A 17,594-nucleotide genomic window follows, 5' to 3' on the forward strand; every position below is an offset into this window, starting at 1 on the left:
AAGTGAAAAAGTTTGAGGCAATCTCTGAAGTGGGTGTGTTACTGTGCTTCGAGCTCGCTGTAGAGTCCTTGATTGTCGGTAGTCTTGCTTTTCGTTGGTGCCCAGTATTCTTCTTCAACCTTGTTCACTGTAGGAGATTTTTATCTCTTCGGATTCCTATGTCTTCAATGGGTTTCAGTTCCGTGAGAAAGACAAGAAAGGCGGCGGCAAGCCAGCTACAGGAGGTCTTTTTAGTCCTGGAGCAAACAGCTGTCTAAGTTCAAATTCTGTTTTCCAATTTAAAACTGCCCTAGTTGGCCAGCAGGTAGTCACGTGACCAACTGGTTAGACCAGATCTCTTCTGTGTATTGGAATAGGGACTGGTTCCTTTGTTCCAACACTGTCTGCTAGGATGCAAAAAATGTCTTTCCAGTCAGGGGCTTGGCAACCCCTTGTAATAGGCCTTCTTTTCTTCCCAGCAACAATTTTAAAATTTATTGTCCATGTGGCGAAATATATGTGCCTCATTCTTGGCAGGCAGGGGCCTGCATGATGCCAGATAAAGTGGAGAATGCCCACTATATCCAGAATTTCCAGTTTTACACACTTAAGTGACAAAATATGTCCTTGAGTAATTTGTCGCTAAAGGAAACTCCTTAGAGGGTCTAAAAATGAAAAGAGGGAGAATTGTTCTGTAGGCCATACCTCTAGCAGGAAATAATGATGGTCTCTGTCACTGTTATGTTCCAAAGGTGAAGTGTTCTATGTAAATTTGATGATAACTAGTCAGGTTTAACTACTGCCAGCAGACAAACACTGAAGAGGTATCAGGGCCAGTAGGATCGTAGATAATTGATGCAATTTTTAAAAAAAATTCTTCCTCTGATTAATGCAAATTCACACGATTGAAGTCAATTTCCATTGACAGCCTGTTTCATGAGGGAGAGGGATGTTGATGCTGGGAATTGGAGCACTTCCTATTTTCATTGTTGGCATCAAGCAATCTCAGACCATCTATAGCATAGTAGTCTCAATGTACTGTCTCAATTTAAACATGAGATGAGAAATTATGTTGCCACATAATTAACAGTTTATTGTGAAAAAGTAATTTTGGTTCTGTATCAAGAAACACACTTAAATGTCCTTTGAAATATTATAGACCTGGCTTATGTTTATGGTATATTACACATACAAAATGTGTACAACATTAGCTTAAGGGAAATACTCTGTACAATTCAGTTTCTCTTTTACTTTTCAACATTTCTACATAAAATTTATATTTCTTATTTCTATATTACAAAAGAAGCTGTAACAAAGAGTTTCACCCGAGAGGGATTCACAGAGAAATCATTGAGCACAATGTGAAATGCACACTGACCATTATGGTTCATGAGACTCTGTACTTTTGTAGCAAGTGGTTATTTGGTCCAACTTTCTAAACTGAACAGAAAATTGGACCAAAGCCAATACAGTTGCTCCAGCTCCAAAGATTAACAGGAGCTCTACAGTCTCCTGAGCCAAGAATTTCCTGTTCATTTTGGGTTGTCAAAAGACTGTTTTAGTCACTGATCATTAACACGAGAGGATGGCATTCTAGCATCACCATACTCTGAAATGCTAGCTTTTCCCTGAATTTTCAAGTACCCACAAGCAAGAGTCCAAGTGGTGCAGTCTGATGGAGCATCAACAAACTACGCCAGGCCACCACAGAATCCAAGTGTGACTTCTTCTCACCCATCCCCTCTACGGATTTCACACTTTGTTGTGGCTAGCTCACGCAACACTTGCATGAGGCTGGGAAAAGGGTGGGACCAGAAAACCACCTGACTGCACATGGTTCATGGATAGGGTTGGGTAGAGAATGGAGGAGAAAGTGAAAAGATTTGATAACTTCATGAAAATTAATAGAAAGAAATGTATCTCAAATGGGCCCTCAAGCCTGAGTTCGAACCCATGTTTTCTATTTAAGTTTCTTCTTCTATAAGAGAAGAATTATACCAGCTTCCAGCTTCAGTAGTGGGAGGGGTGGGTGGGTGGGGAAACTAACCTGAAGACAGGCCTTCTACTACAACACTCAAATCATTCCTGGAAGGACAGCAAAGTCAGAAAGGGCAGCCATGTGGGCTGAACTGTTACTTTAAACAATGCCACGAATGTTGGGGAGGTGGTGGGGGATGAGCAGAAAAGAGGTAAAAATGAAGACACTTGTATTTTGAATAATTCTCAAATACAGACAGGAACCATATAGTTTCCCACAGAGCAGAACATTTTGTTCATACCTATTGCTGAATGCAAAGAAATTAAGGATGACATTGCTGAATAAATAATTAGTTTTCAATATATCATATACCACGTCAGCAAGGACAATAAATTCCCTGATTTACAAGTTAACCTGTTAATTGTTTTGTCATCTTTACATAGATCCTTGGATTCTCGCGCATAAAGTTCCGTTGCTTGCATAGTTTTTACTCTTTCAATGCAAATAATGAATGTATATTTGGATACTGAAGGGATTTATTACACTGTCTTATAAATGGTAACAGTTGATTTTACAAAAATGAATTTGTTTTAAAAAGAAACGTTTGATGGATGGCCTTAATACCCAAATGCTATCCATCAGGATTTCAGCACTGAGAGTTAGTTAAATGCACGTTTCACTGCAAAAACTGAAAAAAAGTTGAGTATTCAAGATATACATTAGTATATATTTCATTCATATGGCATGGTAATCCAGTGTAAAAGCTGTTTGTACAGTTTCTACCACAATATCAACCAATAAAATAAGGAAGAATACACTGCTGCAACTTACAAACCATAGTTTACAGTACAATTTCAAAAAGGACCAACATTTGTGACCTGTTTTGAGTTCTTTTAAAGATTTTGTTCAAATGTGTATATTATAAACTAACTTAAATACAATCAATATTTGAATATTCAAAACAATCCAATTCTGAATTAAAATCTCCATTTGCAGCCTACAGGTGGAGTTTCCAATAAATACAACCATCACAACTAAAATTCTTTGTATGACTTGTTCTAAATTATTTGAAATAAATGAGAATGAACTAAACACCTGATTTATTTGGCAAATAGTCTGAATTAACTGGGAATGATGGCCGAGTTACATTTATGGAGCTGGGAACTGATATAAACTCATAATTTAATTAAAATTAAATTTCAGATTAATTTATTCTTCAGCTCAAAATTTTAGACATTTCATTTTTGAATGAAATGAAGGCAATTATGAACCCCTTACAGTGTAGTTAATTTGTTAGAAAACTGTCAGTGATGAATTTGATCAAAGGTTATGGCACTCTCCACTACTGTAGGATGGATTGCTTTTAGCAGAATTGGCTATGTAAAGGTGATTTTTTTTTTTTACACAGCTGTAGCCAGGGTGCTAGCAAGCCTCAAATTTCAAATTTTTAGTCAAAATTGCTTCATTAAAAATGTGTTTGAATCCTAACATCTTACAAATAATTGAGTTTTCCCTTTTTTTGGACTGAATTGTGATCCTGTACAACAACCTGAAATTTGGTGTACCCAGGAAGTCCTCTTATTCTCAATATGAACTGATTGGCCATTTTTGAGAACAGCAATGTTGAGGCCGGCATATGTAAGACATTCTTGACAATCAGTGCGTGGTTTTATGAAAAAGAACTATTTTCAGTGAAGAAGGGGATACAACAGACAATGTAGTCACTTAATCAGAACACTTGCCTGTTTAATATAGTCATCATTCAAGATAATATTTTACTGACCACCCTCACTCTGAACTCTAACATGTGAGCATCAACACAGTGACACTACCTGCTGCATACTCTCTCTCTAAGCAATGGAACACGACTGACTGCATGGACTGCCACAACCATCATTGAGACGATACTGACCATCATGTACACTCACAGTTTTCAGTGGAAAACAATGACTAATGTATACTTTCATTATTGTGCATGGTACAGTACTGACTACCAAGTGCTTCCAACACCAATAACTGAGCAGTACTGACCATCACTGACTCCCAGAATTATTGGGCAACAGTAACCACCGGATATTCCAGGAGTATCAGTAAGATAGCACTAACCATCAGATACTCCCAGAATCACCAATAGGGCAGCACTAACCACCAGGTACTCCCAGGAGCATCGGATACTCTCAAGATCATCAATAGGGCAGCACTAACCACCAGGTACTCCCAGGAGCATCGGATACTCTCAGGATCATCAATAAGGCAGCACTAACCACCAGGTACTCCCAGGAGCATCGGATACTCTCAAGATCATCAATAGGGCAGCACTAACCACCAGGTACTCCCAGGAGCATCGGATACTCTCAGGATCATCAATAAGGCAGCACTAACCACCAGGTACTCCCAGGAGCATCAGATACTCTCAGGATCATCAATAAGGCAGCACTAACCATCAGGTACTCCCAGGAGCATCGGATACTCTCAGGATCATCAATAAGGCAGCACTAACCACCAGGTACTCCCAGGAGCATCAGATACTCCCAGAATCACCAATAGGGTAGCACTAACCACCAGGTACTCCCAGGAGCATCAGATACTCCCAGAATCACCAATAGGGCAGCACTAACCACCAGGTACTCCCAGGAGCATCGGATACTCTCAAGATCATCAATAGGGCAGCACTAACCACCAGGTACTCCCAGGAGCATCGGATACTCCCAGAATCACCAATAGGGCAGCACTAACCACCAGGTACTCCCAGGAGCATCAGATACTCTCAGGATCATCAATAAGGCAGCACTAACCACCAGGTACTCCCAGGAGCATCAGATACTCCCAGAATCACCAATAGGGCAGCACTAACCACCAGGTACTCCCAGGAGCATCAGATACTCTCAGGATCATCAATAAGGCAGCACTAACCACCAGGTACTCCCAGGAGCATCAGATACTCCCAGAATCACCAATAGGGCAGCATTAACCACCAGGTACTCCCAGGAGCCTCAGTGAGACAGGATCATCAACAGGGTAGCAAATTTTAAAACTTTTTTTCCATGTACACATAATAAAGATTTTTTGAGAACTGATCTGAGATAAATTTAATAAACTAATTGCTTACAAAAGACTCAAATTGAGTTATGTTTCTCACATTTCATATAAATGACCTCATAGCAGATATTACGAAAATTAAGAAGCATCTTTCTAAACAGTCACTGTTGTGTACACCATTTGTTCAGTATTCCCATTGGCATGAGGGAAAGGGGTCTGCATTTGTCGGAAACCATTCTGCAGTCCATCCATGTAGGGAGGAGTAGGGGTCATTGCCAAAGAGTCATGTTGAACAGCATAACTGAAATACTGAGGGTGTAAAAACTGAGCCTGATGTGGCATGATCTGTGGAGCTTGCTGGCAGTTCATCACCGAGAAATTAGGTGGCATATTCAAGTATATATTATTCATTGTCCCTTCTGTCGGCAGACAGCAATTTGTCTGTGTTCTTAGTGGAGGAGCTCTGGCCCCTGAGTTGGCGCTGGAGCTGGAGCTGGCAGCGGTGCTGGATTGCCGTGATGAGGATCCTCTGGGATTGCCAGAACTCGTGATCATAGGGATAGTTTCCATTAGGCGATTTTCTGTTGGAGCTCTGCTCTGCTGTGGCTCCTGCTTGGGCTTGAGGCATCTGCAGCAGCAGGCAGCCACAAATGAGCCCACGATGACAAAGGCCACAAATACAGAGCCAACAATGAGGAAAGGCACATAGATCGGCACTGTAGGAAAGAAACATACCATGTTATTAATGAGCAGATACTACAGGACAAGAGAAACACAATTTACAATAGATGCCAAATAGGTAACCAACTACTATAGCCTATATAACAGGAATGATGTTCTCCTGGCCTATGTGTAAATGACTGACTAATACTGAACATAGGATTAGACACATGGATGCAGAAATGCAAAGATATAAATATATTAAGATGCCACAGTGAAATAGTGGAAAGTGTGTTACAGATCAATATTTCCATATACTTTCTACAACAATTAAAAGAACATGGGATTGGGGGTAGCGTATTGCGATGGATAGAAAATTGGTTGGCAGAGGGGAAACAAACAGTAGGGATAAATGGGTCTTTTTCCGAATGGCAGGCAGTGACTAGTGGGGTACCGCAGGGATCGGTGCTAGGACCCCAGCTATTCACAATATATATTAATGCTTTAGATGAGGGAACTAAATGTAATAGCTCCAAATTTGCAGATGACACAAAACTGGGTGAGAGGGTGAGTTGTGAGGAGGATGCAGAAAGGCTTCAGGGTGATTTGGACAGGTTGAGTGAGTGGGCTAATGCATGGCAGATGCAGTATAATGTGGATAAATGTGAGGTTATCCACTTTGGTAGCAAAAACAGGAAGGCAGATTATTATCTGAACGGCTATAAACTGAGAGAGGGGAATATGCAGCAAGACCAGGGTGTTCTTGTACACCAGTCGCTGAAGGTAAGCATGCAGGTGCAACAGGTGATAAAAAAGGCAAATGGTATGTTGGCCTTCATAGCGAGAGGATTTGAGTACCGGAGCAGGGATGTCTTGCTGCAATTATACAGGGCCTTGGTGAGGCCACACTTGGAATATTGTGTGCAGTTTTGGTCTCCTTATTTGAGGAAGGATGTTCTTGCTATAGAGGGAGTGCAGCGAAGGTTTACCAGACTGATTCCTGGGATAGCAGGACTGACCTATGAGGAGAGATTGAGTCGGTTAGGATTATATTCGGTGGAGTTCAGAAGAGTGGGATCTCATAGAAACCTATAAAATTCTAACAGAACTTGACAGGGTAGATGCAGGAAGAATGTTCCCGATGGTGGGGAGTCTGGAACTAGGGGTCATAGTCTAAGGATACAGGGTAAACCTTTCAGGACTGAGATGAGGAGAAATTTCTTCACCCAGAGATTGGTGAACCTGTGGAATTCGCTACCACAGAAAGCAGTTGAGGCCAAACCATTGTATGTTTTAAGAAGGAGTTAGATAGGGTCTAAAGGGATCAAAGGGTATGGTGCGAAAGCAGGAACAGGCTACTGAGTTGGATGATCAGCCATGATCATAATGAATGGCGGAGCAGGCTTGAAGGACCGAATGGCCTACTCCTGCTTCTATTTTCTATGTTTCTAACTATACATGGCCCATTGGGGCAAGCGTAGAAATGACAGAGGAGTTCCTAAATGCAGCACTTGTTTTAGAGGAATGTTGCATCTCATAGGAGAGGAAGGACTATCAGGAGCAGATGCAACTCTTACAAATGTTTCGCTAGTTGGTTAGTCACTAATACTGTTAGTTCCCATGGACAATTTCGTGGTCCAGACTCTGCCACCATCATGTCTGCAGGCATTAGAATACTTAAAAGGTACAACACAGAACCAGGTCTTTTGGTCCAACAGGACTATGCCAGTGCTTATGTTCCACATAAGCCACCTCCTACCTCTCTTCATTTAACCCTATCAGCATAACCTTCCAATCCTTTCTCCCTCATGTGCTTATCTAGCTTCCTCTTAACTGCATCTATGTTATTCACCTCAACTACACCTTGTGGCTGTAGGTTCTGCATTACTCTCTGGGTAAAACAGTTTCTCCTGTATTCCCTATTGCATTGGTGATTAGCAATATTCAGGATACAACTGAGGAGATGGAGGAGGAGAACTGTGTTGGGAATTCATATACATTTTGTATATTTTACTAAATATCCTGTTACAGTTAGAATCTGCTGCTTGTAATGAAAGCAATGAGTTACAAGAGTGATTGAACATTTATATATTTCCTGCTATTTATTTTTGCTTGGGTTTGTGAAACATAGAAATAGAAATAATTTCAGAAAAAACACTTTCAGAATTATAGAGTATTATTATTCGAATATTTTAACACATTTTAGATTAGGTTTACTTCTTCAGCTTGAAATCCATTCTGATGTTTCGTTGGTTGATTTTCATCTTTGCAGTGAAACAGGTTTGGTCAGCAATTTGCGTTCTACAAGCTTCATAAAACAGTCAATGCATCCGCGCACTGTGGGGAATGCATTGCATTGTTCCCATTTAAGTTCTTTGATTTGAAGATCAGATTGAATTCTACTTGATTCTCAAGAATGTATTCAGAGTACTCTCCGGGACAGGTATATATTTGTTACTCATGCCCATATAACCTTTAGTGCCCATTTCCATTCGGAGTTTAGCTGCTGCTCTGACTGCAGCCCCCTTTACTTCTAGTTTTCTTGACCCCTTTCCCCTTCTCTCTTGACCATGCCGCCTTTCCTTCCCCCCCTTTGATATTTTGAACCCCACCCCCCCCACCCCCCACCGCCTGATCCCTATCCAATCCATCACTACTCCTCAGCCTTCCAATTCTCCTGTCACCACCACAGATTTGAATCCCCCTTGAATAAGCCCAGGAGACCCTCTATGCCTTTCTTGGCAAAGGCCAAATGGCCCATGAGGTGTCCGAATAAGTAGCAACCCAAACTGTCCCATTCTCCTTTTTTGTTGGCCTTTCCAGCTCACGAAACTCATTCCTGTTCCATTTACCTCACCTATCACCTTGGACTCTGCCATACCTCTACATATTTTCCTTCAGAATCTCCAACCGCTCAGTCGCCCGCTCCTGGATCATCCTGAAGAGCAAATATGGCCCATGGCTTCTTTTCTCTATTGGCAATTAGCTTATTAAACTCCTTTCCACTCCCCGTCCACCTTCAAATAATTATGAGGCGCTTTCTTTGTCGCTATGGTAGAGGCCACCCATTCAGCTTCCTCTGTTGGCTCTCTCCTCTTCCCCTTGCCCACCAAGCCAACTCCCCAGCCTGCCTGAATTCCTATCTCTCTCTACTGTCTTCCCAATCTCCCCATGCCCTTTCCAACCTCATCTTACCAACCTCAAACAATCAGGAGTGTATATAAAACAGTTGGTTATACCCGCCACCCACCCCCACCCGGCCCCCGACCAAGGTGGAAGTTCTGCCAATAGTGTGCAGAAAGGTAAGTGTAAACCTCCAACAAACTGATCTGGGATTGACAGTGATTTCTTTTGTTGCAAACATCTTCCCATAGCTTGGCGGGTGCTCTAACCTGCATATATTCCACCTGCCCACAGACAATGCCACACTCTGACCGATTGGCAGATGCTACATTTCAAGTTTTTTTTTCTTTTTCAAACATTTGTCCAGCCTTCTTTTGAAATCTGTTATGGATTCTCTTCCAGCACTATTAGAGCATTTCATGTCCTTTACATTAAATTATTCTTGTAACCTCTCTCTTTGTTCTTTTCATAATGATTTTAAATTAAAATCTAGTTATTGATTCACTAACCAGCAGGCATAGTTGTTTCCCTTTGACTATCTCTATTGCAGCTTGTCTTCATCCTCTTTCTTCTAATCAAAAAGCTGTAGTTTCTCTAGTTTCGCAGAACTAAAGCCTCTGATCCTTAACCCTAGTGCCATCTTAGTAAATCTTAGTAAATCTCTCTGTACTCTCTACATGGCCTTGGCATCCTTCATAAAACACAGCATGTAAAATTGGATGCAATATTCCAACTGTAGCCCAACTACTGATTTGTACAGGTTTAGCATTGCTTCTATGCTTTTGTCAGCTTTCCCTGTTCTCAGACATGGAACCATTCTTACTGCATGCAACACTCCACCTAGGGCTCAGACCAGCACTGATAATTCTGGATGAGAGGCAGCCGTAGCATTTCAGCCTCAGTATCTAACTGAAAGTCAAATGACCACCAGTCCAGCTTTAATAAAAAAAACTATTGTATAATCACAATGTAGTGAGATATCGTAAAATGTTCAGAGTTTCCATTTGGTGTCGGAATGCAAATACAGAAGGATTGCTCACTGCTGCTGCAAATTACAGTAAGTTTGAGTGAATGAGATCTGTGAGAGTTGTAAAGGACTGTCAAGGAAACCCCTTATGCCAAATGAAAAGTATTAATTTCATTGGTTGGAAACTTCCATTAGACTTTTAATGGGAAAAACCTACAGCTCACTTTTAAAAAACTAGTAGCCAAGATGGCCACTGCAATTTGCATCTGAAAAGCCAGGTGATTGAACTGGAGACAAAAGTCTAACGAGAAGTCCAGCCAGAACAATGCATTAGCTAACTGAGTAGATTATGCAGATCATCTTCATTAGCAGGACAATCAAAGCCATCTTGAGGCATTCATAAGTGGAGACATCCCTCCAGGAAGATAAACACTGACAAGCCCACCTAAGAGTGGTTTTGGGTTTTAGACTTTGGATGTCATTAAAAACAAGGGGGATTGAGAGAACCATGTGACAGTCTGTCTATCTCTGAAAAGACTGGGAGTTTTGTTACACTCACAGAAGACAAGCAGTAACTGAGTGTGCAGCAGCAGAGAAAGCTGTGTGCTTCCCTTTCTTTCTCCCTCTCTCCAGAAAACATCAAGTTTGAAAACTGTCTGTGACTGTGGACCCTCCAAGCCTACAGACTGCTACAGCCAGAGACCAGGGGAAGAGAGCCACCTACCACTCTGCCCTCAGGAAAACCCTGAGCAAAGCAGGCCAACCACAAAGTGCACTTTGACCTGGCGAGGACTTCAAGAATACAGCTTCAGCTGGAGGACTACTGGATCATCCACTTCACAGACTGTGTATTTAAGTTCCATTTATTCTGGAGTTTAATCCAACCACCAAATCTATTTTTCTCTCTGTAATTTATTTGTGTGTGTGTGATTCTCATGTAAATGTGTGCGTGAACATGTAGCATATTTTTTATTATTTTTAAATTGGGTTAGATTGTTAAGTATAATAAATTTACCTCTTTCTTGTTTGAACTCAAGAAAACCTGTCCAATTGGTTCTTTCACGATTACAATAAAGGAAAAAGGTAAAACACTCACGGAGGTGGTAAGCACAACCACTGTTTAAAAGGCATAAACTCTGTTGTGGTCAAATAAGAGGAAGGGCAAAAGGGGCGACTATGACTGTACAGGGCTTTCACATAAGTGAAACAACACCTGGAGCTCACTGTCGCTGTTGTCAAACTGTTTATTTTACATGCTCACGTGTCTTGATAGATTCCCTATGCATGTTGTCATAGAAAATCCCTATGCATGAAAGGAGTAATCACACAATGCACAAGAATGCCAAAAATTAAGGTCCATTTATCACACAGCAGTAATTAGCTTTAACTTTTAATCATGCAAATATTTATGCTCTACTGTGAAGCTGTGTTATTAACACTTTGGATATTTTGCCCAATCTAAAGTCCACAGTATAGCCCATGAAAATCCCATGCACAAGTTCCGGTAAAAATTGGGACTGGAACAACCTCAAAGTTCAGTCCTCAAACTCCAGTATAAATAATACCACTACTTACATTTACATGGTGCCTTATCACATTGAAATATCTAAAAGTGCCTCACACACAATGAATTACTTTTAAAGTGCAAGTCCACATGCAGCAGCATTCTGCACCAACAAAGCTCCACAAATAGAAATGAGACAACTCAACACCCAGTCTGTTTATCAGATGATGAATTGGCCACAAGTGGAATAAAGAAAAACAGTACAACACATTGGTTTTCACTCCGGAGTGGGTAGCATCAGAACTGCAAGCAATTTGGGTTCTGTGCATAATACGTAGTGAAACTTACATTGCAGCTTGATACATTCTCAGCTGATAGACACATGACAATATAAAAAACAATCATGGGGCCAATATAACTGGCCCAAATTACAAAGTCCACTTCAGCATGAGTGGAACTGGAATTATCCTAGATTCTGAGTACTAAAAGCCAATATAAAAAAGGTGCCACTCAAATATATTCTTACTCCTTAGCATTTGGATTCTATGCTAGGTCACACCTCGGCTAATGTTTCTAATTTTGCTACATTACATGAAACCCAGGAGAGATGGGCTGAAAATTCCACAATTGTTTCTTTCACCAGACCAATCAAATGACTGGGCTTAAGTTATTCTCTTTCCATCCATTTATCAGTGTAGGTCAATTTGTTAGTATGGGAAGGAAAAATTAACTTGGTTGCTTGAAAGGTTAGTAACATATTAATTTCAACAGGTCTTTCTCAACAAAAGGCAAGGGTAACAGACTTTAAATACAGTGATTTTAGATAGCCTATCTTAACTCATTTGATCAAAAGGGAACCATGTTCAATACTGTATTGATCTAAGTTATTGTATTAATAACAGTTCAGTAAAAAGAGATCTGTTGCCCAACCTGGCTAGTTTATCCTAACTTAAATAAAAGCAAAATACTGCAGATGCTGAAAATCTGAAATAAAAACAGAAAGTGCTGGAAATACTCAGCAGGTCTGGCAGCATCTGTGGAGAGAGAAGGAGAGTTAACGTTTCAGGTCAGTGACCTTTCATCAGAACTGGCAAAGGTTAGAAAAGAATTAGGTTTTAAGCAAGTGAGGGGGGTGCAGGGGGGTGGGGTGCGGGCAGTTGGTGGGGAAGAGAACAAAAGGGAAGGTGTGTGATAGGGCAGAAGGCAGGAGAAATTAAATAACAAAGCTGTCCTACGACAAAGGCAAATAGTGTGTTAATGCACAAGCACCTTAGCACCTTTCGGTTAGTAAAAGTATTTTCTGCTTGTTTTTTGTCCTAACATGTTGGGCGGATATTGGTGTGTTGCTTTATCAACATTCAATGGACTTAATTTTTAAAATCACTTTGTGGTTTAAGAATTCATAGAATCATAGAATGATACATCACAGAAGGAGGCGATTCGACCCATCGTACCTGAGTCTGCTCTTTGAAAGATCTATACAATTAGTCTCACTGCACTTTCACCACAGCCCTGTGACTTTTCTTTCCCTTTAAGTATTTATGGAATCCCCTTTTGAAAGTTAATATTGAATCAACTTTCACCACACTTCCAGGCAGTGCCTTCCCGATCACAACTCTCTGAGATGTGATGCCCAGAACTGAACACAATACTCCAGCTGAGGCCTGATCAGTGTCTCATATTTGCACTCCTTTCTTCTGGTGGTGAAAATCACAGACTCTTTTCATGGTCTTCTATTCTGTTGCCAAAACTCATTTACTACATTTCTGAGTTTTGTGTCATCTGCAAACTTTGAAATTATGACCTGTATACCCAAGTCCAGGTCATTAATATATCAAAAAGAGCAGCACACCTAGTATTGACCCCTGGGGAACACTACCAGAGACGTCCCTTCAGTCTGAAAAACAACCATTCACCACTAGTCTCTGCTTTCTGTCCCTTAGCTAATTTTGTATCCGTGTTGATACTGTCCCTTTAATCCCCTGGGCTTTAATTTGGCTTGCAAGTCTGTTCTGTAATACTTTGTCAAGCACCTTTTGAAAGTCCATCATCAACACTCTGTTATTTCATCAAAGAATTCAACCAAGTTAGTCAAACATGGTTTGACCAATGGAGCTTTCATTATTTGAAAAAAGTAGTAAGACCTGTAGGTGACATCATTACAGTAGTGTGTTGGCTGACAAACTGCTATTTCAGTCAATAGGAGCTATTTCACATAGGAATACCCAGACTATAAAATGCTTCAGGTGAACCAGCTTTGTTACAAATACCTGCTCCTGGGCTCAATCCCTTACAACCAGTGGGGATTTGAAATATGAAACAAATTTTCACCAGTCCTTGTTTAGTTCAAATCACAGGGGACTGGCATATTTGCACCAGTGTCCCATATTTGCACTCCCTTTGCCTGGTGATAAAATCATAGATCCTTTTCATGGTTCTTATTCTGTTGCCAGGAATCAGGTAGGTCATTTTAGAAATATAAACATTGGGGGCTGGCACACCAGAAGCAGCCTCCACGTGATCTGAACTAAACAAGTGCTGGTGGAAAAGTACCTTTTCATTCCACCAGCTGGGTAGACTTGAACCCAGTTCCCAAGAGATAAAATGACACCTTACAAATTCATTCCATTATCCAGTCCCTTAATGTTTCTATCATTAATAAAATATTCCTAATTTGTGGTTTTTTTCAATTATTTAGATGTTAGCTGTTATTGTCCTTGTTTTTCAGTTGTTTACACCAACATTCCTAATAAAATTTATAAACTCCTGAGATTCAACCCAGGAGATGAAAAGTTTTTTTCCCCCACACTAATATGGATTCTCAAGGTTAATGTCCTGTAATCAGATATCTGACAAACTGTTGCTGATTGATTCCAGACTAAGAATTTTGTGTCTGATCTGTTGCTACTAAAGTTCATTATTTAATTACCTCATTAAAACTTTTACAGCTTCTCCTCCTGCTCCATCCTCCCATAAAAGGTCACCCTAATACTTTTAGTAAATTTCTGTTTTCAGACACCAATGGGTGCTGATGTCCAGAAGGAAATACAGCAATGAAAAGCTCTTTCTTTCATTTTATAGACCAATAAAATACTGACTACCGGAGTTTAGTCAAATTATATCATGTGGTCAGTAAGGAGAAGTCTGGAGGGCAATACCATTTAAAATTGAACGAAATGAAAATAACCTGAGTTGGGTTAAGGGACCTCAAAGGGGCGAAGGTTCAGCCCCATTGGTGATATCCGGAGGTTCAGTTGTAGGCTCTGCGCTCCAGATATCGCAGTAATCCCGGAATGGATCAAACTGATACTGGAACAAACTGTACTAGAATTAAAAGGGACTCCACATTAACAAGCGGATTCGTTCACTGCTTACAAAATAACTCAATGAACAAGTGACCAAGCTGTACGTACCACGCAAAGAAGGAAATGCCGAATGAGTTAAATGACTTCTCCAAATAACGTCTCGTTCCGCTGCGGTTGGCTGGAAGTCATGGGAAAGTTACAGATGCCACGTTATTTATTTTGTCTGGTTAATTTGTTGTATTTTTGTCTGGATGTTTTTGAGGTTCGGTTTACTTTCCGATCACTTGTGTGGTCTTTTAATCTTATTGAAATGCACCGTTAAACATATTACAATAACCCACTGAATTATCTTAATATTGCAGGAACCTGGACGACGCTTATCTTTCCGATATAACAAGGAAGTGGGCCAACAACTTCAAGCTTAGAGCTTGCATTTGATATGTCGAGGTTTTCGGGAGATAACCAATAACCTAAAACTAAACAATCCGGTTCCACTCTGGTACACGTGTGCGCCTAAATTAAAAATGTAGACGATTATTTGCTACAACCGTGCAGATGAATATGAATTCGTCCACTAACTTACAACTGGGAAATACAAACTTTAACAGGGGTGCTGTGAATTACATCAACTTTCGAGCTGTTGTTCACAGTGCAGAAACTAACGTGTAGCCATCACCATCCTTCTTTAATATGCGCCCCCGGCCCGACCTCGCTACATCCCCGTTATTCTGCCTCACTTTATTAGCCGGGAAACTCTGTCAAGCTGATGTGAGCCTGCTGTCTGGAAGTGACGAGGCCACATTACTGCAGGTTGCGGGGTCCCCACTGCACCTTCCCCGCTATTTGCCCGGAATGTCCCCCAATGTTACTCGGGTGATTGACAGATTTCCGACAGTGTAACCTGCACATGGGATTCAATCAAAAAATGGATTCAACCGGATAATTTATTGGGGAATGGCGATTGTATCTCACACCTAACCGATCTACAACCTGTGCGAACAATCTCAGCTGATTTTATCTGAAGCTTTTCCAATGCATGGTTCTTTACAATCTTGGCGAAAGAATAAAGCTTCCGAATACACAAACTTTTCCGGACACACCAGCTTCTGATTGTGAACACAGTCATAAAGAGAGCAAACTCGGTTCCCTTTCCCCCTCTTTATACAATCTCGTCTCTGTTGGAATTTCACAACAACGCAATTTTCCTCCGTTTTTGGGTGGTTGAAATGTGACCAGGTTTCGCTCCAAGCTGCTGAGGGGACAGGAACAAGGATTCATTCCATTAAACTGAACTGCTGCTGTCCCTCTTTACATAGAATTTACGGAATAGGAACAGGCCATTCGGTCCATCAGGTCCATGTTGGTGTTTACGCTCCCACACTACTTCATCCAATTCTATCAACACATCCTTCTATTCATTCCTCCCTCGTGTATTTGTCAACTGCCCCTTAAAGGGTATCGACCTTCCTGCAAGAAGTTGTTTTTTTTAAAGGTATTTTGAATGCAGTGTCTCCTCCAGCTCCTTCCCTTACCCTGGCTACAATCTCTTTCTTACCTGCCGAAGAGTTAGTGCTGTCTCTGCCCTCAGTGCCAGCTTGCTCGTCGCTGCTAAGTACCGGCTGATCGTTGTCACAGTGGCCCTGATCGAGTCTGGCCTCGGTGCTGGAGCAGCAGTAGCGCAGAGAACAGGAGCCGCAGCAGATGGTGGCCGAGCCCGCGTCGAAGCGCTCGGGACACTGGAAGCCTTGGTGCCAACTCCCCTGAGAGTCCAGCCAGCCGTGGCAATACTCACCGCTGGCACTGCCCGGAGCCGGGGCCGCCAGGGAAACGACGAGGAGCAGGAGGAGGCAGCCCGGGGACACCCTGCACCTTCTCATCATCCAAACAGCCAGGGATCACAGGTCAGGTCAAACAATAAAGACAGGCAGCAAATACAGTAAAAACACACAACACACGCTTCACAGGGACTAGCCCGATCCTAAAACATCTTCAGCAAAAGTTATGAGATCAGAAGAGAAAAGCAGAGGTACCCCCGGCATCAGATCCACTAGAAAACAGTGTTTAAACAGCAAACCAAACTGCAGGTAGACAGATTTCACTCCCCATCTTCATCCAGGGCGGATAGAGTCGAGGTTCGCAATGGAATTTAGTTTAGTCCTTGGTTTTCACGGGAAAGAAGGTGACACTTTCCCCTTGCCAACATTTCCACGTTGCTTCTTGACCCGGAGCAGCAACAAGAACAGAAGCGACCTCATTCAGTGAGAAATGAAGTGTCGCTTCAATGCAGATCTCCAGGCACTGGGGCTCGGCGGCTCCCTCTCTGTCTGTAGTCAAGCTCCGGGCACATCACCTTTAACTCTTCCCTTCCAATCCTCAGAATTGGAATCCGCCAGAGCCGGCTGCATAAACACTGTTGCTATTGCATTTTCGCACAGGGTCCCTGAGCTACATCTGTGCACACGGGATTGTCAACTTTTTTTTGTTGGAAAAAACGAAACAAAAAGCCTGCTGTGCCTAAAGGCTGCCTATTAGCACAAGCTCTGTGAGATTCTCGCCTTCTTTACATCCATGTGCTTGGACAAGGTTGGCAATGCAGCATCAGCCTGGGTTGTGAGGCAAGTGTCACCCCCTGAACTGCAGTAACCCAGAGGCCTCGGCTGCTCTCTGTCACTCTCGGACCCCCTTCTGCCTCTTAATGCTACAACTCCAACCTCCTCCAACTACGGCTCTTCACTGTCTCTCCAGCCGCCTCCGCTTCATAATATAGGGAACTTGCACATAGATCTGAGTCTGCGCCAAAACTGCACCCTCCCATGGGAATTGCAGTTACTTCAATGGCCAAACTTACTGAGCTTGAATTCAATCATGTGCCATTTATTCTCTTAGCGGGATTGATTAATGTTTATTAAACAGCTAGTCTTAAAACAAAGGATCCGCTAGAAATATGTGCAATGTTTTTAAATATGTTTAACCACTCGATGCATAGACAGGTAGAGCTTAAAGACTGCTTCGCCTTTACACGACAGCCCTGCTGGTGGT

General features: G+C 41.7%; 1 protein-coding gene across 1 annotated transcript; it reads right to left on the minus strand.

Moving 5' to 3' along the window:
* Positions 1-1,127: 1,127 nt before the first annotated feature.
* On the minus strand, positions 1,128-17,354 carry LOC137371286 (protein shisa-2 homolog). Its single transcript, XM_068033602.1, has 2 exons — positions 16,111-17,354; positions 1,128-5,712 (listed from the first exon to the last, which is right to left on the minus strand). The coding sequence occupies exons 1-2, from the start codon at positions 16,433-16,435 to the stop codon at positions 5,150-5,152; spliced, it is 888 nt and encodes a 295-aa protein (XP_067889703.1). The 5' UTR covers positions 16,436-17,354; the 3' UTR covers positions 1,128-5,149.
* Positions 17,355-17,594: the final 240 nt, after the last annotated feature.

Source organism: Heterodontus francisci, chromosome 6 (assembly GCF_036365525.1).
Source record: "Heterodontus francisci isolate sHetFra1 chromosome 6, sHetFra1.hap1, whole genome shotgun sequence".
Lineage (NCBI taxonomy): Eukaryota > Metazoa > Chordata > Chondrichthyes > Heterodontiformes > Heterodontidae > Heterodontus > Heterodontus francisci.